Source organism: Cygnus atratus, chromosome 29, assembly GCF_013377495.2.
Source record: "Cygnus atratus isolate AKBS03 ecotype Queensland, Australia chromosome 29, CAtr_DNAZoo_HiC_assembly, whole genome shotgun sequence".
Classification (NCBI taxonomy): Eukaryota; Metazoa; Chordata; class Aves; order Anseriformes; family Anatidae; genus Cygnus; species Cygnus atratus.
The window spans coordinates 863,588-889,393 of record NC_066390.1 but is presented as its reverse complement, the minus strand read 5'-3'; the positions used below and the strand labels follow the sequence as shown (position 1 = coordinate 889,393).

General features: G+C 56.6%; 3 protein-coding genes across 3 annotated transcripts; 2 read left to right on the top strand and 1 right to left on the bottom strand.

Moving 5' to 3' along the window:
• Positions 1 to 1,322: 1,322 nt before the first annotated feature.
• LOC118260171 (RIMS-binding protein 3A-like) lies at positions 1,323 to 3,671 on the bottom strand. Its single transcript, XM_035570243.2, has one exon. The coding sequence runs from the start codon at positions 3,530 to 3,532 to the stop codon at positions 1,340 to 1,342; it is 2,193 nt and encodes a 730-aa protein (XP_035426136.1). The 5' UTR covers positions 3,533 to 3,671; the 3' UTR covers positions 1,323 to 1,339.
• Positions 3,672 to 19,900: 16,229 nt separating this feature from the next.
• LOC118260189 (tubulin alpha-1 chain-like) lies at positions 19,901 to 21,884 on the top strand. Its single transcript, XM_050715983.1, has 3 exons — positions 19,901 to 20,645; positions 21,684 to 21,750; positions 21,872 to 21,884. The coding sequence occupies exons 1-3, from the start codon at positions 19,955 to 19,957 to the stop codon at positions 21,882 to 21,884; spliced, it is 771 nt and encodes a 256-aa protein (XP_050571940.1). The 5' UTR covers positions 19,901 to 19,954.
• A 979-nt stretch (positions 21,885 to 22,863) lies between these two features.
• LOC118260190 (RIMS-binding protein 3A-like) lies at positions 22,864 to 25,113 on the top strand. Its single transcript, XM_035570278.2, has 2 exons — positions 22,864 to 24,364; positions 24,677 to 25,113. Exons 1-2 carry the CDS (start codon positions 22,864 to 22,866, stop codon positions 25,111 to 25,113), a joined length of 1,938 nt encoding a protein of 645 aa, XP_035426171.2.
• Positions 25,114 to 25,806: the final 693 nt, after the last annotated feature.

The window sequence follows — 25,806 nt, the reverse complement described above, 5'->3', positions numbered from 1 at the left end:
TGGGTGAACGATGGCGGCAGCAGGCATGGTGGGCCTGCAGCAGGCTTCCAGAAGCAGCGATGATGTGAAATCCGTCACAGCTGGCACAGACCGCTGCCCCGAGCACACCTGGGCCGTTGGTCCAAAGGGGAACCTGGGTTCTGAAAGAGCCAGGGCTTTCCAAGCAGCTCGCAGCAGGGAGCAGAAGCTTCACAAGTTACAGGCTGAGCAGCCTTTCCACAAGCCAGGTAAAGCAGAGTCATGGTCACCATTGTGACCAAGAATGAAGGAAAAAGGATGCTCCAAACCGAGGTGTGGAGCTGGCCACGCTGTGCTCTCACCCCTAGAGATTCACCGGCACATGCACGTGCAGAGCTGACATCCCTTGGAGAACACTCATGCTGCTTGCTCACTTGACTTGCTCTTCATTACCACTCGCACACATGCAGGCAACCCCCCATCTGCTCAAGGTGCCGGCTGCCCCTTAACTTCCCCACAGCTGCTCCTCCCCTAAACATTGTGTCAGCCCTTTAGGATCCCACACGGCTTTTCCATTGCGTCCCACGAGGCGTCCCACCACTGGGCAGCCAGCTCCCCCCACAGTCAGAAGGGTGACCCGAGGGCCCACGGCGATGGGTTCCATGCCTGGGCAGTGGGGCTGGTGGCTCTGCTGGGACAGCCCCAGGAGGGACCGGGACAAGGTGCCCATTCTGCTGGAGTCCTTGGTTTGGGTTCCCGCTGCCATGGTGCCTTCCTGTGCCCCACTGGACTTGTGTGGGTGGGCCTTTGCTGGGCGGATGGCCCCTGCGATGGACCTGGCAGGAGCCCGGCAGGGACTCGTCTGGGCTCCCCCTGACGCTGCCGTCCCTCTGAGCTCCTCGGTGGGTGAGCGTAGGAGCTCCCACCACACCATCCAGACCCTTCCCCATCATTCCCAGCCCCCTGGCGACTTTTTCAGTCGGGATCCAGCCACCCCTCTAGACCCTGCCTGGTCATACCATCCCCACCACGGTGGGTGCCTGGGATGGACTCAACCTTCCCCACTGCAGCCCATACAGCACTATGCTCTGTACTTGTAGCTAGAACTGACTTGATATTGCACCAATGTGTTTTGTCTACCGCTGAGCCGTGCTGGCACAGCATCAGGCCTCCCACAGCGCCCTCCCTCTGCCACCCCCCAGCCCCAAATCCAGTCGGCTGGCTGTGGGCAAGAGGTGGGGAGGGGGCATTGCCAGGGCAGCTGACCCAAAAAGACCAAAGGGATAGTCCATACGGCGACGTCACACTCAGCAATAGAAGCTGTGGAAGGGGAGGGAGAAGGGGGAAGACACAAGGGACACAGATTCCTTGGTCAAGACCTTTATTTATTCCTCCGTTTCTTCTTTCTTCTCCTGCTGCAAAACCTCACTTCATCATCGCTATCCTGCAGGAGATCACGTAGCTCTGGAGGCACAGTTGTCATCACGTCGTCGTCTGAAACTTCTTCTACCAAATTAGAGGGGACAAATCCTCTTGTGCCATCCATCAGCTCTCCCACAAACCAGCCGTCTTCATCCATGTCTCCATAGACATAAATGAATTCTCCCGCAGTCAGAGGAAGCTCTTCTTCGGGGTGCTCATTAGGACCCTCAAAAGGATCGTAGCTATATCGAGCTAAAAATTTTCGAAGTTTTAGCGATTCTTGTCCCGAGGACTGCAGGATGAAGGACACATCCTCTGCTCCTGATTCTCCGTTCCCACCCACAGGGCCCTCTTCACGGTTGCAAAGGTCATGGGACTGCTCTGCATAGGCCTGTGCTGTGGGAGATGATGTCACCTGTGGTAGTCCTGAACCGATACGGTTGGATTTTTTTCTTTTTTCTTGCTCAAGTTGCTGAGAGAGCAGCTCACATTGTTGACTTTGGTGCTGATGCTGTTTCTCTAATTCTCTCAGCTGCGCTTGAGACACTTGCGCGTCTTCCTCATGTGTCCTCCTTTGCTCTGCCCAAGCCCTCTGCAAATGCTCAACTTCCTCTTTTTTCGTCTGCAGCAGTCGCTTTGTTTCCTCGAGGTCGTTCTCCTGTTGTTGCCTTCGTTCTGCCAGTTGTCTCATGGCTTTCAGTTCACAACCCAGATCTTTCAGTCGCGTTTGAAGATGTTTGGCCTCTCTCATGGCAGAACTTTGCTGCTCTGTCACTTGCACGAGTTTCCCCTTCAGAGCAGCGCTGTCAGATCGAACCTCCTCTATCCGCTCCTTCTGCCCACGGAGCTGAGAATTTTCTTCTGCGCGTCTGGCATTTTCATTTATCATCTCTGTTAGACGCACTTTCAGCTCCTCGTACCCTTTCTGCAGTCTTGAGCGTTCCTGATCCAGGTTCTTGTGAGGCCTAAGTTTTTTCCCAGCCTCGGTTTCCAGTTGCCCTCTCTGCTGCTGGTCGACCTGCTCTGTCTTTGCAGCAGTCTTTCCAGATTTCAAGGCGATCTCTTTCAGTTGCCTGTCTTCTTCTTGCAGGTGCTTGGTAAGGAGGCCTAGCATATTAGTCTTCTGCTGGAGCCTCTCCACCTCCTCCCTCAGTTCCAGAGACCTTTTCTTCCTCAGAAGGCGGGTCTCCTCTTGAAGGACACTGCATTGCCTCTGCAGGTCCTCCAGGGCATGCTGCAGATGAGCTTTCTCCTCCAGCAGCTGGCTCTCTCCACTGCCAGGTGGACAGGCCTCTTGTTGCGCTGCGACCTGAACAGCCACGTCTGTGACCGCCCGCCCGCAGCTCTTCCCTTCTCCCTGGAGGTGAGCGTCTTTTAAGCTGGAGTGGGTTGTCTGCTGCCCTCCTCCACCAGCAGCACCAGATGCACCGGGGCGCTTCGAAGAGCAGGTCCCGGTGGTCCCTGTGCCCAGGCGAGTCTGCAGGCGGTGCCAGGCTGCAGCCCTGTCTTCGCTGTGGGAGGCAGGCGGCCGCCCCTCAGCCTGCTCCAGGATGTACTGCTGGAAGAGTTTTCTCTGCAGTTCCAGTTCATTTTGCAGGTTTAGGATGTGGGCGGTCTGCTTGCTGTCCTTCCGCCACTGGAGCTGCCTGTGGACCTCCTGCAGCTTGCTGCGGGCCTCGCTGCTGCTGCTGCAGCCGTGCTTCACCAGCTCCTCGGCCAGCTCCTGCTGCAGCTCCCGCGCCTGGCGGATGGCGTCGTCCCGCTGCTGCTGGAGCAACTCCTGTGCCTGGCGCCACCTGGCCTCCTTCTCACGCAGCAGCTGACGGATCTCTGTTGCCCGCTGCTTCTGGCTCAGCTCCCACAGCTGCTGCAGCTCCCGTGCCCGTTGCTGCTCCCATTTGGAGCGTAGCTTCTCAGCCAGAAGCTGCCGCTCCTGCTCTGCTGTCTTCTTCATCTCACAGATTTCATCAGCAAAGCGGCGGTGCAGCTCCTGGGAGCGGAGACGCTCGGCCTCCAGCTGGGCCTGCAGCGCCTCCAGTTCCTTCGTGTGCTCCTCCTGCTGCACAGGCCTGCTGGGGGGTCGCGCTGGGCCCCGACGGGATGAGGGGTGACTGTACGCCACGGGCCCCTGGCCCACACCACCCCGGATCATGGCTTAAGGATTGAGAATGATGAACGGTCACCAAATGCCCCCCCAGCGCTCATCTGCGTGCGGAGGGAGCCGAGCCGCGGCGGGACGCGCCCAGCCAGCGAGGCCCTGACGGCGCCGCCGGGCCCAGCCTTGGGCCGCGCTCCCGGTCCCGGTCCGCCGAGGATCGCGGCCAGCGCCGCCGGGTCTGCCTGGAACGGGGGCGTCCCGCGGGGCTCCGTGGCGCGGGGCTCCGTGGCGCGGGGCTCCCCGCCGCCGGGGGGGGCCGCGAGACGCCATGGGGGCTCCGCACCCTGCGCCCGGCCCTGCCGGGACCCGTCTACGGGCCCCGCGCCGCCCGCCGCCGGTTTCCAAACCGACGGCGGCGGGGATTGGTCCCCGCGCGGCGCGGGGCCGGCCAATAGGAGGCTTCCCGACGCCGGCGACGCTGTCGGGATTGGTCGGCGCCGCTCAAGCACCGCCCCTATCAGCCGCCCGGCAAGGAGTGGCCGACCACAGAGAGGAGGCGGCGGGCAGAGCGCCCCCTGGGGACTGTGGGATAGCGGCGGACGCGGGACGGGCCCCGGCCCCGGTCCCGCTCCCGGCCCCCGGTGCCGCCCCCGACAGCGCCGCCCCCGGGCTCCAGCCTTTATTTGCCGCTCAGGCGCGAACGGGGACGGCGGGGGGTAGTACCTGCCCCTCCCCCCCCCCCGGGCTTTCCCGTCCTCCCCCCCCCCGGGCCGTGACTTGGCTCCCGCAGAGCCGCCATGCACGGGGCAGCGCTGAATAGCGGGCCCGGGCCCCCTTCCAGCCCCCCCTCCCCCTCCCCGGGTCTCGGCACGGGGGAGGGCTCAGCCCCCAGCCCAGGCGCTGTGCAGACAGCCCAGCACCATGTAACCCACTCACAGCAGGCGCAGCCCCCAACCCACCCAAGGTGCCCCCCGCCAGCCAGCATCCCCCCCTCCAGGACAGCCCCCACCACACAGGAAGCCCCCCCCAGTATCGTCAGCTGGGGGTCCTGCCCGGGTGAGCGTGAAGCAGAGTGTGTTGGGACAATAAGCGAGAGGCAGGATGATGCAGATTGGGCTTTTAATGAGCGGCTCGCGGTGCAGCTGGCAGAACAGACAAGGCACTGGTACTGCCCCTCCTCCTCGCCCTCCACGCTGTCAGCCCCCACCTCCTCGCAATCCTGCTCCAGGGCAGCTGACTTGCGGAAAACGGACTCCACAATCAGTAAGATTGTAAAGTATCACAGAATCACAGAATCATCTAGGTTGGAAGAGACCTCCAAGATCACCGAGTCCAACCTCTGACCTAACACTAACAAGCCCTCCACTAAACCATATCGCTAAGCTCTGCATCTAAACGTCTTTTAAAGACCTCCAGGGATGGTGACTCAGCCACTTCCCTGGGCAGCCCGTTCCAATGCCTAACAGCCCTTTCGGTAAATAAGTTCTTCTTAATACCCAACCTAAACCTCCCCTGGCGCAACTTTAGCCCATTCCCCCTTGTCCGGTCCCCAGGCACATGGGAGAATAGACCAACCCCCACCTCGCTACAGCCTCCTTTAACGTACTTATAGAGCGCGATACGGTCGCCCCTGAGCCTCCTCTTTTCCAGGCTGAACAATCCCAGCTCCCTCAGCCGCTCCTCGTAAGACTTGTTCTCCAGACCCCTCACCAGCTTCGTTGCCCTTCTCTGGACGTTTATTCGGAACTGGGCAGCACGGGGGGTTGTCTCAACAAAGTCGTGAGTCGTGCTCTCACGACGCGGCAACTTGCCATGGTTATATGCAATAAAGAGTTACATATGCATGAAGTTTCACAATAAGCCTCTACTTATGCATAACCTGGGCCCGTTATTCAGCACTGCCCTGTGCATGGCAGCTCTGCGGGAGCCAAGTCACGGCCCCGGGGGGGGGGAACGGGGAAGCCCTGGGGGGGGCCAGGTGCTGGCCGCGATCCTCAGCGGACCGGGACCGGGAGCGCGGCCCAAGGCTGGGCCCGGCGGCGCCGTCAGGGCCTCGCTGGCCGGGCGCGTCCCGCCGCGGCTCGGCTCCCTCCGCACCCAGATGAGCGCTGGGGGGGTACACACATACCTGAGGGGCCACGTGGGGCTGGGGGCACCCGGGGCACGCAGTCGGGGAGAACTGTGCTGTATGCAGTTCTGAGGACTGAATCCGGTTCTTGAGTACTGTGTCCAGTTCTGGGCTCCCCGGTACAGAACAGACAGGGATCTCCTGGAAAGAATCCAGCCCGGCCAGCCCGGCCCTGCCTCTGCTCTGCCTCCCGCCTGAGGGTGATGAAGGCTCTGCACCCCCACAGAGGGAGGAAGGCTTGTAGCTCCCAGGTCTTCCATTTTCCCTTTTTTAGAATGGGGGTTATGTTTCCCCTCCTCCAGTCAGTGGGAACTACTTAAACGGACTTCCACAACGTCTCATATATGATGGACAGTGGCTTAGCAAGTCCACCGGTTCCCTCAGGACCCATGGATGTAGCTCATCAGGTCCCATGGACTTGTGCACCTTCAGGTTCCTTAGATGGTCTTGAATCTGATCTTCTCCTACACTGGGCAGTTCTTCATTCTCCCAGTCCCTGGTTTTGCCTTCGGGGAGTTGGGCGGGGTGGCTGGAGCACTTGCCGATGACAACCGAGGCAAAAAAGTTGCTGAGTGCCTCAGCCTCCTCCTGTCTCCTTCCAGAGGGGGCCCACATTTTCCCTGCTCTGCCTTTTATCACCGAGGTATCACTGAGCCACCAGTGACAACACAATCGTCTTTGCAAGCCACGTGTCTGCTCTGCTCCTGTCAGCACCTCATAGAATCATAGAATCCCTGAGGTTGGAGAAAACCTCCGAGATCATCAAGTCCAACCGTTAAGCTACCAGTGACTCAACCGCTTCCCTGGGCAGCCTGTTCCAACGCTTCACAGCTCTTTCAGTGAAGAAATATTTCTCCTCAACACCTGCAGTACGTTGAAGACATCGTCGTGTGGGGCAACACAGGAGAGGCTGCTTTTGAGAAAGGGGAGAAAATAACACAATTCTGGATGGCTGCTTTTCTCATGTTAAACAGAATAAGGTGAAAGGATGTGCACTGGAAATGCATTTTTTAGGAATAAATTGGCAAGATGGATGTCATCAGATCCCTACGGATGTGATCAGTAAAGAGCAGCTGTGAACCGGCCAACTAGCAAATGCTAATGGCTGTGTAATGCTGTATGTCATCACTACCACGCTTCCCACACTAAAGGACAGACATGGTCCAGACCCATGAGCTGTGCCCATGCCTGAGGCCTCACAGACAGATTCTCGTTGTGCACCTGCGCGGGGGCTCCGTCTGCACTCGTTAACAACCCTTCGCATCCCTCCTCTGCACCCCTTGTGCTGAGGCTGTCGGGGTGTGTTTGGGCGGGCACACACCATATAAGGTCATATGACGTCACCCCCCCCCCTTTATGACGTCATCACCAGGACACTATATAAGGCCGCGCTCGCCCAGGCCGGGCCAGTGGCAGAGGCGACCTCTGCTGCTGCGCGGTGCTGGGAGCCAGTGTCTGCTGAGGGCTCAGAGGCTGCTGTCCCTCAGAGGCCCAGGCCGTGCGATCGCTGGTGGCTATTGCTGGCAGCGTTTGGTGACCGTTCATCATTCTCATTCCTTAAGCCATGATCCGGGGTGGTGTGGGCCAGGGGCCCGTGGCGTACAGTCACCCCTCATCCCGTCGGGGCCCAGCGCGACCCCCCAGCAGGCCTGTGCAGCAGGAGGAGCACACGAAGGAACTGGAGGCGCTGCAGGCCCAGCTGGAGGCCGAGCGTCTCCGCTCCCAGGAGCTGCACCGCCGCTTTGCTGATGAAATCTGTGAGATGAAGAAGACAGCAGAGCAGGAGCGGCAGCTTCTGGCTGAGAAGCTACGCTCCAAATGGGAGCAGCAACGGGCACGGGAGCTGCAGCAGCTGTGGGAGCTGAGCCAGAAGCAGCGGGCAACAGAGATCCGTCAGCTGCTGCGTGAGAAGGAGGCCAGGTGGCGCCAGGCACAGGAGTTGCTCCAGCAGCAGCGGGACGACGCCATCCGCCAGGCGCGGGAGCTGCAGCAGGAGCTGGCCGAGGAGCTGGTGAAGCACGGCTGCAGCAGCAGCAGCGAGGCCCGCAGCAAGCTGCAGGAGGTCCACAGGCAGCTCCAGTGGCGGAAGGACAGCAAGCAGACCGCCCACATCCTAAACCTGCAAAATGAACTGGAACTGCAGAGAAAACTCTTCCAGCAGTACATCCTGGAGCAGGCTGAGGGGCGGCCGCCTGCCTCCCACAGCGAAGACAGGGCTGCAGCCTGGCACCGCCTGCAGACTCGCCTGGGCACAGGGACCACCGGGACCTGCTCTTCGAAGCGCCCCGGTGCATCTGGTGCTGCTGGTGGAGGAGGGCAGCAGACAACCCACTCCAGCTTAAAAGACGCTCACCTCCAGGGAGAAGGGAAGAGCTGCGGGCGGGCGGTCACAGACGTGGCTGTTCAGGTCGCAGCGCAACAAGAGGCCTGTCCACCTGGCAGTGGAGAGAGCCAGCTGCTGGAGGAGAAAGCTCATCTGCAGCATGCCCTGGAGGACCTGCAGAGGCAATGCAGTGTCCTTCAAGAGGAGACCCGCCTTCTGAGGAAGAAAAGGTCTCTGGAACTGAGGGAGGAGGTGGAGAGGCTCCAGCAGAAGACTAATATGCTAGGCCTCCTTACCAAGCACCTGCAAGAAGAAGACAGGCAACTGAGAGAGATCGCCTTGAAATCTGGAAAGACTGCTGCAAAGACAGAGCAGGTCGACCAGCAGCAGAGAGGGCAACTGGAAACCGAGGCTGGGAAAAAACTTAGGCCTCACAAGAACCTGGATCAGGAACGCTCAAGACTGCAGAAAGGGTACGAGGAGCTGAAAGTGCGTCTAACAGAGATGATAAATGAAAATGCCAGACGCGCAGAAGAAAATTCTCAGCTCCGTGGGCAGAAGGAGCGGATAGAGGAGGTTCGATCTGACAGCGCTGCTCTGAAGGGGAAACTCGTGCAAGTGACAGAGCAGCAAAGTTCTGCCATGAGAGAGGCCAAACATCTTCAAACGCGACTGAAAGATCTGGGTTGTGAACTGAAAGCCATGAGACAACTGGCAGAACGAAGGCAACAACAGGAGAACGACCTCGAGGAAACAAAGCGACTGCTGCAGACGAAAAAAGAGGAAGTTGAGCATTTGCAGAGGGCTTGGGCAGAGCAAAGGAGGACACATGAGGAAGACGCGCAAGTGTCTCAAGCGCAGCTGAGAGAATTAGAGAAACAGCATCAGCACCAAAGTCAACAATGTGAGCTGCTCTCTCAGCAACTTGAGCAAGAAAAAAGAAAAAAATCCAACCGTATCGGTTCAGGACTACCACAGGTGACATCATTCTCCCACAGCACAGGCCTATGCAGAGCAGTCCCATGACCTTTGCAACCGTGAAGAGGGCCCTGTGGGTGGGAACGGAGAATCAGGAGCAGAGGATGTGTCCTTCATCCTGCAGTCCTCGGGACAAGAATTCGCTAAAACTTCGAAAATTTTTAGCTCGATATAGCTACGATCCTTTTGAGGGTCCTAATGAGCACCCCGAAGAAGAGCTTCCTCTGACTGCGGGAGAATTCATTTATGTCTATGGAGACATGGATGAAGACGGCTGGTTTGTGGGAGAGCTGATGGATGGCACAAGAGGATTTGTCCCCTCTAATTTGGTAGAAGAAGTTTCAGACGACGACGTGGTGACAACTGTGCCTCCAGAGCTACGTGATCTCCTGCAGGATAGCGATGATAAAGTGAGGTTTTGCAGCAGGAGAAGAAAGAAGAAACGGAGGAATAAATAAAGGTCTTGACCAAGGAATCTGTGTCCCTTGTGTCTTCCCCCTTCTCCCTCCCCTTCCACAGCTTCTATTGCTGAGTGTGACGTCGCCGTATGGACTATCCCTTTGGTCTTTTTGGGTCAGCTGCCCTGGCAATGCCCCCTCCCCACCTCTTGCCCACAGCCAGCCGACTGGATTTGGGGCTGGGGGGTGGCAGAGGGAGGGCGCTGTGGGAGGCCTGATGCTGTGCCAGCACGGCTCAGCGGTAGACAAAACACATTGGTGCAATATCAAGTCAGTTCTAGCTACAAGTACAGAGCATAGTGCTGTATGGGCTGCATGTGGGGAAGGTTGAGTCCATCCCAGGCACCCACCGTGGTGGGGATGGTATGACCAGGCAGGGTCTAGAGGGGTGGCTGGATCCCGACTGAAAAAGTCGCCAGGGGGCTGGGAATGATGGGGAAGGGTCTGGATGGTGTGGTGGGAGCTCCTACGCTCACCCACCGAGGAGCTCAGAGGGACGGCAGCGTCAGGGGGAGCCCAGACGAGTCCCTGCCGGGCTCCTGCCAGGCCCATCGCAGGGGCCATCCGCCCAGCAAAGGCCCACCCACACAAGTCCAGTGGGGCACAGGAAGGCACCATGGCAGCGGGAACCCAAACCAAGGACTCCAGCAGAATGGGCACCTTGTCCCGGTCCCTCCTGGGGCTGTCCCAGCAGAGCCACCAGCCCCACTGCCCAGGCATGGAACCCATCGCCGTGGGCCCTCGGGTCACCCTTCTGACTGTGGGGGGAGCTGGCTGCCCAGTGGTGGGACGCCTCGTGGGACGCAATGGAAAAGCCGTGTGGGATCCTAAAGGGCTGACACAATGTTTAGGGGAGGAGCAGCTGTGGGGAAATTAAGGGGCAGCCGGCACCTTGAGCAGATGGGGGGTTGCCTGCATGTGTGCGAGTGGTAATGAAGAGCAAGTCAAGTGACAACCATGTCCCAGTGGGCAGCAGTGGCCATGTCACCATGATGTCACCATGGTGTGTCAGTGTGACACAGCTGCCTCGAAGGGTATAAAGAGGGCTGCTCCCTGTGGTGGGGAGCTTATCTGCAGGAGAGCCTCGGTCCTGCTACATCTGGTTTTTGGGAGTGCTGACGAGCCATCCAATGTCTGCCGCGCAGGGGAAGGCCGCGAAATTGGGAGAAGAGGGTGAGGGCAGAGTAACCTCCCCAGAGACCGCACAGCCCGCAGGCGGGCGAGGGGGTGAACAGGGCTCTGTGTGAGGCTGCAAGCGGTGAGGGGCAGGCAGGAGCCCCCCCAGCTGCCTGGGCGCAGTGCCTGGCCTCTACTTGTCTTGGGGCCGCGAGGGAGGGCCGTGTGGGGCAGCCACGTGTGCTGCTGAGGCTGGCAGGGGGGCCAAAGGAAAGGGGTCCCAGGGGCTGTGGGCACTGGTAACATCACAGGGTGGGATGCTGACATTGGAGGTGGCCTCACAGAGGCCCACGGGTCGAGCAGCCCTGTGCACGCTGTGCAGGTGCAGGTGCAGGCACGAGGGGGGGTAGTGAAGGGGTCTTGAAGCACATGTAGGCCCACAACCCGGAGCTGACGGAGATGCAGGACTCAAAGGATAGGGAGCTGCTGGCGCTGCAGGCTGAGCCCATGGCCATGCTCCTCACGCTGTGCTGGCTTGTGATGTGCAGGCGAAGCCATGGAGGCAGAGGGTGCGAAGGGGTCCCTGGAGTGTGCGCAGGAGTCCCTGGAGTGTGCGCAGGAGTGCCACGAGAACATGGCAGAGGTCTTGGCACAGGTCGCTCAGGCAAGGGCTGATCTGGAAGCGGTGCTGGAGGAGTTCTTCAAGGTCTGTAACCCAAAGGCAGAAATCCAACAGGGGCAGGGCAGAGCTGCTGGGGAGTGGTGCGATCCCCAGACTGCCTTAGTGCTTGCTACCCTGGTTCCGGCCTGGCCTTGCAGAGCCCTGGGGATAGACTGGGGATGCCCTTTCCCACCCTGACTCCATGCAATGTGTCCCGGTTGCTTTGCAGTGCAAACTGGAGACGTGCAGAGCTGGAAGAGGCTGTTGCCGAAAGAGTCCAGTATCAACAAGGTCCTGAGGGCAGGAGGGAGGGGAGATCAACATGTTTGGGGGGGGGGGAAGCCCCGTCCAAGCATGTGTGGCATAGTCTCACAACCTGGTCCTTTGCTTCTCCAGGCACTGAGGGAAGAGATTAAGCACCTCCGGGAGAGAAAGGAGGTTTTCAAAACACAAACTGCCAGGTGAGTGGGGACAGCGCCCTGACCCCGGCCAGGGGTAGATGGTGGGGAGGATCTCTACAGCTTCCAGGCACCTGTGTCACAGACAGTTTGGGGGCTCCTTTCAGCTCCTCACGGCTGCTCTGGAGAGCCCTTTGCCTTCTCCTAAGCAGCTCCAAGCATCTTTGAGCAACTCTTGACTCCTTTTAGCAATGCTGCACGACAGTGAGCAGCTCCCAGCCTCTTGTCAGAGCCCCCCGCACCCCCAAGGCCCGGGGCAGAGAGGAGGCAGAGGGTGCAGGGGGGGAGTGCGGGTTTGTGCCGTGCTGGGACAATGAGATGCCTCGTCCCTGCTCCAGCAGAGGCTGGGCAGCACCCTGAGCCCCTCCTGGCCACCTCAGTCACGGGGGAAGTCCTGGCCGAGGTCTCTTCTCACAGCCCAGAAGCTCTGTGGTGTCTGTAGCAGGGGGAAGAGGATGCAGGCGGCCGAGCTGCCCAAGACTTCGATGCAGGAGATCGTGGCTGCGCAGCTGGTAAGAGCTATCCCCCTACTGTGGGCCTGCGGGTGAAGGGAATGAGGAAACGGACTCCAAGACAGTCGAGAAATGGAGACCCTTTATTGTTCCAATGCCAGATATTATATAGCTTTCTGAGCCAGCTACACGTGCTGCACGCGGCTAGCGGGCGTAGTTGCAGACTTCTGATTGGTGCATTCCTTTTGATCACGCGTAGCCCTCTATAGGCCGGCCGAGCCTAGAAACTTCTTCTTAACCCTTAGTGCACCGCCGTATCAATCAGCTCCAGTTTATCACCGAACGGGTCACCCATAATTCCCCCTTTTTTTGTTTCCACAAGCCAAATCGTGCGCAACGAATGATTAATCATTTTTTGCAAACATTGCAAAAGGCACGGTATAACTGTTATAATTGCAACAAACGCGATAAACAAAATAATCACCCCTTTTACCAACTCCGTTAACCACCCGGTTATTCCTAATCCCTTTAGCCAAGACTCCAATCCCAGTGAGCTTGTCGTTAGCTTATCAGACAACTCATTCAGTTTTTTAAGCTGTTGAAATACCATCTGGGAATTGTCACTCAGGTTCATACAGCACATGCCTTCAAATTCTTCACACCCATGACCTTGGGCTAACCAATACAGCAGCGTAAGAAAATATAATTAGAAATTTTTCTGACTTCAAATGGGAAAGTATGAGGTTAAACTCTTACGTTACTGAATTGTGAAATCACATAAGAAGCACTAACAGGTTAACTACATAAACTTCAGACTATGAAGTATGCATGAACAATCTGGGGAAAGGGTAAGAGAAAAACATGCATTTGTTCCCCATCTGCATAGTTTTCAACACCGCAGTTCTAACACAACTGAGGAATGAAACCCAACTAAGACATGGTCCATCCTTAAGCTAAAAGGGAAACCAAGTATTTCAAACTATTGCAGTCAAACACTACTCAACAGGAAGATGGTCTTTCAGCGGTGGTTTCTTAACTATACATTTCAACCAAAATAACTCCAACATACAACAGAACTATTCCATTGCTTAAAAACGATACAATCACTGAAGTTTGCGTATTTCAAATTCCGCCTTTTTAGAGAAAATGGCCTTACTCACTTGGATACCTGTTTAATGTCAGGGATGGAGAAGCAGTACAATTAATGGAATGTATAAAAGATGAATTGATGCGTGTTAGCTAGAGACTGTTAATGTATTGAGCAAATCACATTTTTAAACATTTTGCTAAAGATTTAGCTCTGAAGTCTCTGTGCTTTCCGACTTCAGGAGAGTTGCATTTTGTTGCATTCCAGAACTTGATATAATACTTAGGTCACTGATCTGATGTTGTTCATATTCATCCTTGGCTTTACTAAGCATTTCCAGGATGTCAATAGGCCTGTTTTCACTGCAGCCATTTGTTCTGCCGGGACTTTTTCTGTCCTGGAAACTTGCTGTGACCTCTGAGCTTCTTGTTCTACCGCTTTAGCCATGAGTTTTGCTATTCGATGACAGTCATTCTTGCTGTAAAACCAGATACTGTAAATCGACAAGCTAGCATTTCTGTAAAGAAGAAAAGGCTCATGGAGCTGAAACTCCAAGTCTTTATTTACTGGTTCAACCAGGTTGTTCATGTTCAGTCGATTCACTATTGTAAAACCATGATAAGGAGAAGCCGACCTTTTGTACACAAATAAGATACCTTCTGTATCAGTTTTCTCCCACTTGTTGGCCTTGGAGCTGAAACTGTAGAGCGCTACCTGGTCGGTCACGTCGGCGATGCTGGTGATGTAGGGGTCCTGGCGCTCCAGGGCCGCCAGGCTGATCTCCTGCCCCGTCCTTTAATGCTTCCCGGCACACCTGCTCCCATGGTTCCCACGGATCAAAAACTCGAGCTCCCAAGGAGGCGTTGTTAAGGGGGGGGCAATGCGGGAGCCGAGGCGGCTCGCGGAGTAGGGCTTAGCGGTGCGGGTCCGCGACCCTCCTCTGGATCGTCCCCCAAATCTGTTAAATTGTCCTGCTCTGGTGGCTTATCAGACTCTGATCCTGGAGCTGCTATCAGGATCACCCGGGCAGCGGTGCTCTGTACCTTCTTTTCCGCCTGCCACGCTCTTAAAGTCTCCGTTACCAGGTGCCACGTGGTCATAACCTCAGCGGCGGTCGCATCCCCGCTTGATGCTGCCTCCCACTCTTTCTCCCCCACTTGTTCCCAAGTCTTTACATCGAATATAGCTGAGGCCGTCGAGGGGACCTCTTGTTTTTGCAAAAACTTCAATAGTAGCTTTATCATAAATGGGTCATATTTTACATCCCTTTTTATTAATAATTGCGTTAATGATGTTACTATTGCCTCTTCTTCTGCTGAGATATTGGCTCCCATTGTGAATGCCCACCTGTCCTTCAGGTGATGTCCCGGGGTTGAAGCTGCAGTCTGGCTGCGAGCTTGATTCGTTCGGCTGGGTTCCCTCCGGACACTCGTGCAGCGTTGCTCTACCCCTTATCACGTCGGGGTCACCATTTGAAGGGAATGAGGACACCGACTCCAAGATAGTCGAGAAATGGAGACCCTTTACCGTTCCAATGCCAGACGTTATATAGCTTTCTGAGCCAGCTACACGCGCTGCACGCGGCTAGCGGGCGTAGTTACAGACTTCTGATTGGTGCATTCCTTTTGATCACGCGTAGCCCTCTGTAAGCCCGTCCGAGCCTAGAAACTTCTTCTTAACCCTCAGTGCACCGCCGTATCAATCAGCTCCAGTTTATCACTGAACAGGTCACCCATATGCGGGGGGAGGGTCTGGACTCGGCCCCCGAGGACATGGGGCCATTCACCTCAGTGGGAACGAGGGAGGGGGTCTGAGCGCCCCCAATGCCTTCCCTGTCTCACGTGCCCTAACACATGGCCCTGCTTTGCCTTGTCCTGTAGGATGAACAGTTGGCGTCAAGGAGGCACCGAATCAGTACTTGGCTGCGGTGAGTTGCTCTCGGAGGTCGTGGCTCCCTAGGCATTAGGCAGCTTTTGACTTCTCCAGGATGAACTGCTTCAGCATTTCTTTGTTTCCTGGGTTGGGGAAGCAGGTGGGGTGTGGATTTCAGGCCCCGTTGGCCCTCAAAGTACAACAGAGCCAAGAGGGATAGGCAGGTTCCTCACCCCAGTCCTGAGCGGCATCTGTTGCTCCCAGCATGGCACAGGGTCCTATGGCAGGGTTAAAAGAGGATGGTTGGAAAGAGCTAAGACAAATTTATCCCTGGCTCTATCTGAACCTTCTTTTGTTCTGCAGGAGATTTCTGCTGTCCTTTGTCGGCCTGCAGCTCGCCTTCCTCATCCTGGTCCTGCTGAAGAGGGACATCCTCCACTGGATCCTTCCTCCAGGGCTGGCATCTGCTCTTGGAAGCCACCCACCACGACCCTTTCTCTTCTAACCCTACCAATAAACTGTGGCCCTTTATCAATAACCCTACCAATAAACTGTGGCCTTTTATTAGTGGGGAAGGGCCTGCGCAGACATTCTGCACGGCTGGTGCTGACTGCATGATGCTGCTGGGCAGTTGGTGGCCCGCTGGGTGTTTGATGCACCCCATTGTGAGCGATACAAAACAGCAACAAGAATCCCAGCTCAGAAATCTGTGCTTGTCCATGTGTTGCAAAAGGAATTATGCACTTCACTCATAAGAGAGAAGCAGCAATAGATTTATTGCTGAAAACAGTGATGGAGCAAAGCCAAATATGCCTGCTGAATGTCTGCTTGGCAGCTTACCAGTGTGTGGGGCTAGCAGAGGGCATCAAACAGACCTCAGTGTGACCACAAGTCAGCCCAGCCTTACAGGGTGCAGTGCACACGGGGGCCTGGCACACCCCACCATTATCTGGGCACTACTGAGCGCACAACTCACACGTGCTGGCCTGCTGTACGAATGAGAGGTCTGTTGGGCCTGCTGGGAACCTCTTGTCCCAGTGCGGGAAACGTTTCTTGGCGTGCAACCTCAAGTTTCTTAGTGAGTGGGGCTACATCTGCCTGGTGGCCAGTCACTAGCGGTCTTCCCCAGGGCTCAATTCTAGGGCCAATTACATTCAACATGTTTATCAAAGATCTAGGTGCAGGAGAGGAATGGGTCCTCAGCAAGTTTGCCAATGACACTAAACTGGGAGGCACTGTTGACTCTGTGGAGGGCTGAGAGGCTTTGCAGAAGGATCTAGATAGATTGGCACACTGGGAGATTAGTAACGGCATGAAGTTCAACAAAGGAAAATGCCAGGTGCTGCACCTGGGACAGCGTAATGCTGGATGCAAGCACAGGCTGGGAGACGGGTGGCTGGACAGCAGCTCAGCAGAAAGGGCTCTGGAGGTGCAGCTCCACAGCAGGCTCAGCGTGAGCCAGCAGCCAAGTCCTGGCAGCCAAGAGGGCAAAATGCATTCTGGAGTGCATTCAACCCAGTAAAGCCAGCCGTTAATTATCCTGCTGCATTTAATTATCTTAATTAATTATTAATTAATTATCTTGCTGTATTTAGTACGTGTGCAGCCTCACCTTGAGTATTGTGTGCACTTCTGGGCTCCACAACACAAAAGGGATGTGAACGTCCTTGAAAGTGTCCGGAGGAGGGCAACAAAGCTGGCAAAAGGGCTGGAAGCCATGTCCTGTGAGGAGAGGCTGAGGTCACCTGGGTTGTCTAGGCTGGAGAAGAGAAGGCAAAGAGGCCACCTCATTGCTTTCTACAACTTCCCGAGGAGGAGAAACGCAGAGGCAGGTGTCGATCTCTTCTCCCTGGTAACCGATGACAGGATGCATGGGAATGGCACAAAGCTGCGCAAGGAGAGGTTCAGACTGTACATGAGGAAAAACCGCCTTACCATGAGGGTGGTCAAACACTGGTACAGGCGTCCTGGTGAGGTGATAACTCCCCATGCCTGTCAGTGTTCGAGAGGCATTTGGATGATGCCCTCAATAATAAGCTTTAACTTTTAGTTAACTCTGGAGTGGTTAAGTTGTTGGACTGGATGATCTTTGAAGATCCCTTCCGACTGGGCTATTCTATTCCATTCTATTCTAAAACGACCAATCCCCAGTGATGGGACCAATCCTGGAAAGGATGTGTTGCATAACTCTCTAAACCCCCTCTTTTACCCTTTTATTGCTGAGCATGACGTTACATGGCGTGGAACGTCTTGTTGGTTAGTGTGGTTGCTCTGCCTGGTTATGTCTCCTCCCAACCTCTGGCTCACCCCACAGCCATTCACTTGAGGGGCGGGTGTAATAGACAAATATAGTGTAAATAGGTGTAAAAATAGGTGTAAAAGAAATAGAGAAGGCCTCGATGCTGTGCAAACACTGGTCAGCAAAAGCTAACAACTTCAGTCCACTACCAGCATTGTTTTGGCCACAGCTCTAAAACACAGCACGTTACAAGCTGCTATTAAGAATATTAACTCTATCCCAGCCAGACGCAGTACAGGGGAGCAGGCCACGGCTGGAGGCCTTTGGGGCTGTTCTCATCAGTTACAGCTCATCCATCCCACAGGCACTCTGTGGAGCAGGTGCCCGAGCCGCTTCCACTTGTGGAGCTCCACATCACCCCAGAATGCCTCTGACAAGCAAGAGAATGGGAGAAGCCACCACAGCCTGAGGGAGAAGCAGCTACACCCGCCTCATTTTGAAAAGACTCGGACAAAGACTTGTAAAGACTTATGACAAGATGCAGGTGAGAAAGAGCCTGACAGGGGGCTCATGCCCCAGCCCAACACTGTGTCTGCCTTCATGCGGCTCTCCTCTCCCCATGCTTGGGATATCTGGGTGACAGACAACATGGCTTCACTTGGGGCAGATCGTGCCTGACAAATCTGGTGGCCTTCTATGATGGGGTTACAGCATTGGTGGGTAGGGAAAGAGCAACGGACATCATCTACCTGGACTTGTGCAAAGCACTTGCACTGTCCCCCATGATCTCTAAATTGGAGAGACATGGATCGGACAACTCGGTGGGTAAAGAATTGGCGAGATGGTTGCACTCAAAGAGCTGCGGTCAGTGGCTCAGTGTCCAGGCAGAAGCCAGTAACGAGTGGCATTCCTCAGGGATCTGCATATTGACCAGTGGTATTTAACATCTTTGTCAGCGACAGTGGGATTGAGTGCACGCCCAGCGTGCAAAGGGACTTTGATGGGCTTGAAAGGTGAGCCCATGCAAATCTCAGGAAGTTCAACAAGGCCAAGTGCAAGGTCCTGCACCTGGGGTGGGGCAGTCACAGAGCTGGGGTGATTCAGCATGGAGAAGGCTCCGGGGAGCCCCTACAGCAGCCTTCCAGTACCTAAAATAGGCCTACAGAAAAGATGGGGAGGGACTCTATCAGGGAGTGTAGTGATAGGACAAGGGCTAATGGTTTTAAGCTAAAAGAGGGTAGGTTTACATTAGATACTAGGAAGAAATACTTTACTTGGAGGGTGGTGGGGCAGTGGGATAGGTTGCCCAGAGAAGCTGTGGATGCCCCATCCCTGGGGGCCTGTTCAAGGCCTGGTTGGATGGGGCTTGGAGCAACCTGGTCTAGTGGAAGGTGTCCCTGCCCTGTCCCCATGGCAGGGGAGTTGGACCTCAGTGGTCATTAAGGTCCCCTCCAACCCAAAGCATTCTATGATTCTGTTTCTAAAAACATCAGTTTTTTTTTTTTACACTAATGCATGCAGCATGGGTAACAAACAGGAGGAGCTGGAGGCCACCGTGCTAGTAGGAAACTTCAATGCAGTTGCCATCACGGAAACCTGGTGGGATGATTAACATGACTGGAGTGTGGCTGTTGATGGCTACGAACTGTTCAGACGGAATAGGTGAGGAACGAAGGGAGGAGGAGTTGCCCTCTATGTTAGGAAGTGGATAGATTGTGAAGAGCTGTGCCTGAGAAACAGCCATGACCAGGCTGAGAGCTTGTGGGTGAAAATCAGGGAATCAGGGAAAATCAAGGATCGGTCCGGTAAAGGGCATCCAGTGGTTGGGGTCTGCTATAGGCCACCTGGTCAGGGAGCGTCTGTTGACGAGGCCCTCTTGCTTCAGCTTCAAGAACTGTTGCGCTCACAAGCTCTTGTCCTGATGGGGGATTTCAACCACCCAGATGTCTGCTGGGATAGCGGCACGGTGGGTTCCAGACAATCCAGGAGATTCCTGGAGTCTGTTGAGGATAAATTCCTGGTCCAGGTAATAGACGGACTGACCCAAGGTGAAGCCTTATGAGACCTGGTGCTCAGCAATGTGGAAGAGAGCATTAGAGAGGTTAAGATTGGAGACTGCCTGGGCTGTAGCGACCATGCCCTGGTAGAGTTTGTGATCTTGAGGAATATGGGTTTGGCAAAAACCCATAGAGTCAGGACCCTGAACTTCAGGAGAGCAAACTTCTGGCTGCTCAAGGAATTACTGGCTGGGATCCCCTGGGAAACTGTCCTTAAGGGCACAGGCACGGAACAGAGCTGGCAGCTCTTTAAGGACACCCTTCTGAGAGCACAAGAGCTCTCCTTCCCTCAGCAGAAGAAATCATGCAGAGGAGGCGGGTGACCGGCATGGCTGAACAAGGACCTACAGCTTAAACTGAGGGAAAAGAGGGAAATGTACAGGAAGTGGAAGCAGGGTTGTATAGCCCGGGAGGAACGCTCACTCTACCCAGGTGGAATGGAAGAGAGAATCAGAAAGGTAAAAGTGTGAGAACTCATGGGTTGAGATAAAGACGAGGGCATGGAGGAGGGGGGGTTCTCAGAGGCGCGGGAGGACATGGCCACCCTAGAGAAGGATTATGAGGAGGTGGGGGCTGATAGCTGCCTGGCCCCGCAGGTCTCCACGGCCGTGGTGGAGCGCTACAACTCCATCCTCACCAGCCACACCATGCTAGAGCACTCCGACTGCGCTTTCATGGTGGACAACGAGGCCATCTACGACATCTGCCACAGGAACCTGGACGTCGAGAGGCCCACCTACACCAACCTCAACAGGTTCATAGGCCAGATCGTGTCCTCCATCACGGCCTCCCTGTGCTTCGATGGGGCCTTGAATGTTGACTTGACAGAACTGCAGGCCAACCTGGTGCCGTACCCCTACATCCACTTCCCCCTGGCCACTTATACTACCGTCATCTCTGCCAAGAAGGCTTACCACGAGCAGCTTTCGGTGGCTATCACCAATGCCTGCTTTGAGCTGGCCAACCAGATGGTGAAGTGCGACCTGCGGCACGGCAAGTACATGGTGTGCTGCCTGCTGTACCACGGGGACGTGGTGCCCAAGGACGTCAACGCCGCCATCGCCACCATCAAGACCAAGCGCACCATCCAGTTTGTGGACTGGTGCCCGACTGGTTTCAAAGTGGGCATCAATTTCCTGCCTCCCACGGTGGTGCCCGGGGGGGACCTGGCCAAGGTGCAGCACGCCATCTGCATGCTGAGCAACACCACGGCCATCGCTGAGGCCTGGGCCCGCCTGGACCACAAGTTCGACCTAATGTACGCCAAGCGTGCCTTTGTGCACTGGTACGTGGGCGAGGGCATGGAGGAGGGGGTGTTCTTGGAGGCGCGGGAGGACATGGCTGCTGAGAGAGGGAGTTCAGAGAATCTTAGCAAATAGAGATAGGGTGCTGACAGTATTAAACTAGTGGATGCTGCTGAATGTCTTTGCTATCCATTTTGCATCGTGCAAATTACCTGAAGCAAGAAGCCCCTTACCACGTTTAGTTCCTGATAAGAACATGAGCTAATCTTAAGAAACTGGCAGAAATTGGTCCTGCAGTTTGGACAAGAGCCAAGGAGCAACTGAGTCTGCGCAAAGACAAGAGGTCAACTAGCGGTGATGAGGAAGAATCACCAACCTTCATCCCCACAACCCCTGGCGACCACTACCAGGAGACACTGCGCAAGCACAGATGGTAGGAGCTTGTGGAAATGACTTCTTGGATCTAATTTTAATATACAGCGGGGACAGGTTATGCATATGTAGAGGCTTATTGTGAAACTTCATGCATATGTAACTCTTTATTGCATATAACCATGGCAAGTTGCCGCGTCGTGAGAGCACGACTCACGACTTTGTTGAGACAACCCCCCGTGCTGCCCAGTTCCGAATAAACGTCCAGAGAAGGGCAACGAAGCTGGTGAGGGGTCTGGAGAACAAGTCTTACGAGGAGCGGCTGAGGGAGCTGGGCTTGTTCAGCCTGGAAAAGAGGAGGCTCAGGGGCGACCGTATCGCGCTCTATAAGTACGTTAAAGGAGGCTGTAGCGAGGTGGGGGTTGGTCTATTCTCCCATGTGCCTGGGGACCGGACAAGGGGGAATGGGCTAAAGTTGCGCCAGGGGAGGTTTAGGTTGGGTATTAAGAAGAACTTATTTACCGAAAGGGCTGTTAGGCATTGGAACGGGCTGCCCAGGGAAGTGGCTGAGTCACCATCCCTGGAGGTCTTTAAAAGACGTTTAGATGCAGAGCTTAGCGATATGGTTTAGTGGAGGGCTTGTTAGTGTTAGGTCAGAGGTTGGACTCGGTGATCTTGGAGGTCTCTTCCAACCTAGATGATTCTGTGATTCTGTGATACTTTACAATCTTACTGATTGTGGAGTCCGTTTTCCGCAAGTCAGCTGCCCTGGAGCAGGATTGCGAGGAGGTGGGGGCTGACAGCGTGGAGGGCGAGGAGGAGGGGCAGTACCAGTGCCTTGTCTGTTCTGCCAGCTGCACCGCGAGCTGCTCATTAAAAGCCCAATCTGCATCATCCTGCCTCTCGCTTATTGTCCCAACACACTCTGCTTCACGCTCACCCGGGCAGGACCCCCAGCTGACGATACTGGGGGGGGCTTCCTGTGTGGTGGGGGCTGTCCTGGAGGGGGGGATGCTGGCTGGCGGGGGGCACCTTGGGTGGGTTGGGGGCTGCGCCTGCTGTGAGTGGGTTACATGGTGCTGGGCTGTCTGCACAGCGCCTGGGCTGGGGGCTGAGCCCTCCCCCGTGCCGAGACCCGGGGAGGGGGAGGGGGGGCTGGAAGGGGGCCCGGGCCCGTTATTCAGCGCTGCCCCGTGCATGGCGGCTCTGCGGGAGCCAAGTCACGGCCCGGGGGGGGGGAGGACGGGAAAGCCCGGGGGGGGGGAGGGGCAGGTACTACCCCCCGCCGTCCCCGTTCGCGCCTGAGCGGCAAATAAAGGCTGGAGCCCGGGGGCGGCGCTGTCGGGGGCGGCACCGGGGGCCGGGAGCGGGACCGCGGCCGGGGCCCGTCCCGCGTCCGCCGCTATCCCACAGTCCCCAGGGGGCGCTCTGCCCGCCGCCTCCTCTCTGTGGTCGGCCACTCCTTGCCGGGCGGCTGATAGGGGCGGTGCTTGAGCGGCGCCGACCAATCCCGACAGCGTCGCCGGCGTCGGGAAGCCTCCTATTGGCCGGCCCCGCGCCGCGCGGGGACCAATCCCCGCCGCCGTCGGTTTGGAAACCGGCGGCGGGCGGCGCGGGGCCCGTAGACGGGTCCCGGCAGGGCCGGGCGCAGGGTGCGGAGCCCCCATGGCGTCTCGCGGCCCCCCCCGGCGGCGGGGAGCCCCGCGCCACGGAGCCCCGCGCCACGGAGCCCCGCGGGACGCCCCCGTTCCAGGCAGACCCGGCGGCGCTGGCCGCGATCCTCGGCGGACCGGGACCGGGAGCGCGGCCCAAGGCTGGGCCCGGCGGCGCCGTCAGGGCCTCGCTGGCTGGGCGCGTCCCGCCGCGGCTCGGCTCCCTCCGCACGCAGATGAGCGCTGGGGGGCATTTGGTGACCGTTCATCATTCTCAATCCTTAAGCCATGATCCGGGGTGGTGTGGGCCAGGGGCCCGTGGCGTACAGTCACCCCTCATCCCGTCGGGGCCCAGCGCGACCCCCCAGCAGGCCTGTGCAGCAGGAGGAGCACATGAAGGAACTGGAGGCGCTGCAGGCCCAGCTGGAGGCCGAGCATCTCCGCTCCCAGGAGCTGCACCGCCGCTTTGCTGATGAAATCTGTGAGATGAAGAAGACAGCAGAGCAGGAGCGGCAGCTTCTGGCTGAGAAGCTACGCTCCAAATGGGAGCAGCAACGGGCACGGGAGCTGCAGCAGCTGTGGGAGCTGAGCCAGAAGCAGCGGGCAACAGAGATCCGTCAGCTGCTGCGTGAGAAGGAGGCCAGGTGGCGCCAGGCACAGGAGTTGCTCCAGCAGCAGCGGGACGACGCCATCCGCCAGGCGCGGGAGCTGCAGCAGGAGCTGGCCGAGGAGCTGGTGAAGCACGGCTGCAGCAGCAGCAGCGAGGCCCGCAGCAAGCTGCAGGAGGTCCACAGGCAGCTCCAGTGGCGGAAGGACAGCAAGCAGACCGCCCACATCCTAAACCTGCAAAATGAACTGGAACTGCAGAGAAAACTCTTCCAGCAGTACATCCTGGAGCAGGCTGAGGGGCGGCCGCCTGCCTCCCACAGCGAAGACAGGGCTGCAGCCTGGCACCGCCTGCAGACTCGCCTGGGCACAGGGACCACCGGGACCTGCTCTTCGAAGCGCCCCGGTGCATCTGGTGCTGCTGGTGGAGGAGGGCAGCAGACAACCCACTCCAGCTTAAAAGACGCTCACCTCCAGGGAGAAGGGAAGAGCTGCGGGCGGGCGGTCACAGACGTGGCTGTTCAGGTCGCAGCGCAACAAGAGGCCTGTCCACCTGGCAGTGGAGAGAGCCAGCTGCTGGAGGAGAAAGCTCATCTGCAGCATGCCCTGGAGGACCTGCAGAGGCAATGCAGTGTCCTTCAAGAGGAGACCCGCCTTCTGAGGAAGAAAAGGTCTCTGGAACTGAGGGAGGAGGTGGAGAGGCTCCAGCAGAAGACTAATATGCTAGGCCTCCTTACCAAGCACCTGCAAGAAGAAGACAGGCAACTGAAGACTAATATGCTAGGCCTCCTTACCAAGCACCTGCAAGAAGAAGACAGGCAACTGAAAGAGATCGCCTTGAAATCTGGAAAGACTGCTGCAAAGACAGAGCAGGTCGACCAGCAGCAGAGAGGGCAACTGGAAACCGAGGCTGGGAAAAAACTTAGGCCTCACAAGAACCTGGATCAGGAACGCTCAAGACTGCAGAAAGGGTACGAGGAGCTGAAAGTGCGTCTAACAGAGATGATAAATGAAAATGCCAGACGCGCAGAAGAAAATTCTCAGCTCCGTGGGCAGAAGGAGCGGATAGAGGAGGTTCGATCTGACAACACTGCTCTGAAGGGGGAACTCGTGCAAGTGACAGAGCAGCAAAGTTCTGCCATGAGAGAGGCCAAACATCTTCAAACGCGACTGAAAGATCTGGGTTGTGAACTGAAAGCCATGAGACAACTGGCAGAATGAAGGCAACAACAGGAGAACGACCTCGAGGAAACAAAGCGACTGCTGCAGACGAAAAAAGAGGAAGTTGAGCATTTGCAGAGGGCTTGGGCAGAGCAAAGGAGGACACATGAGGAAGACGCGCAAGTGTCTCAAGCGCAGCTGAGAGAATTAGAGAAACAGCATCAGCACCAAAGTCAACAATGTGAGCTGCTCTCTCAGCAACTTGAGCAAGAAAAAAGAAAAAAATCCAACCGTATCGGTTCAGGACTACCACAGGTGACATCTTCTCCCACAGCACAGGCCTATGCAGAGCAGTCCCATGACCTTTGCAACCGTGAAGAGGGCCCTGTGGGTGGGAACGGAGAATCAGGAGCAGAGGATGTGTCCTTCATCCTGCAGTCCTCGGGACAAGAATCGCTAAAACTTCGAAAATTTTTAGCTCGATATAGCTACGATCCTTTTGAGGGTCCTAATGAGCACCCCGAAGAAGAGCTTCCTCTGACTGTGGGAGAATTCATTTATGTCTATGGAGACATGGATGAAGACGGCTGGTTTGTGGGAGAGCTGATGGATGGCACAAGAGGATTTGTCCCCTCTAATTTGGTAGAAGAAGTTTCAGAGGACGACGTGGTGACAACTGTGCCTCCAGAGCTACGTGATCTCCTGCAGGATAGCGATGATGAAGTGAGGTTTTGCAGCAGGAGAAGAAAGAAGAAACGGAGGAATAAATAAAGGTCTTGACCAAGGAATCTGTGTCCCTTGTGTCTTCCCCCTTCTCCCTCCCCTTCCACAGCTTCTATTGCTGAGTGTGACATCGCCGTATGGACTATCCCTTTGGTCTTTTTGGGTCAGCTGCCCTGGCAATGCCCCCTCCCCACCTCTTGCCCACAGCCAGCCGACTGGATTTGGGGCTGGGGGGTGGCAGAGGGAGGGCGCTGTGGGAGGCCTGATGCTGTGCCAGCACGGCTCAGCGGTAGACAAAACACATTGGTGCAATATCAAGTCAGTTCTAGCTACAAGTACAGAGCATAGTGCTGTATGGGCTGCTGTGGGGAAGGTTGAGTCCATCCCAGGCACCCACCGTGGTGGGGATGGTATGACCAGGCAGGGTCTAGAGGGGTGGCTGGATCCCAACTGAAAAAGTCGCCAGGGGGCTGGGAATGATGGGGAAGGGTCTGGATGGTGTGGTGGGAGCTCCTACGCTCACCCACCGAGGAGCTCAGAGGGACGGCAGCGTCAGGGGGAGCCCAGACGAGTCCCTGCCGGGCTCCTGCCAGGCCCATCGCAGGGGCCATCCGCCCAGCAAAGGCCCACCCACACAAGTCCAGTGGGGCACAGGAAGGCACCATGGCAGCGGGAACCCAAACCAAGGACTCCAGCAGAATGGGCACCTTGTCCCAGTCCCTCCTGGGGCTGTCCCAGCAG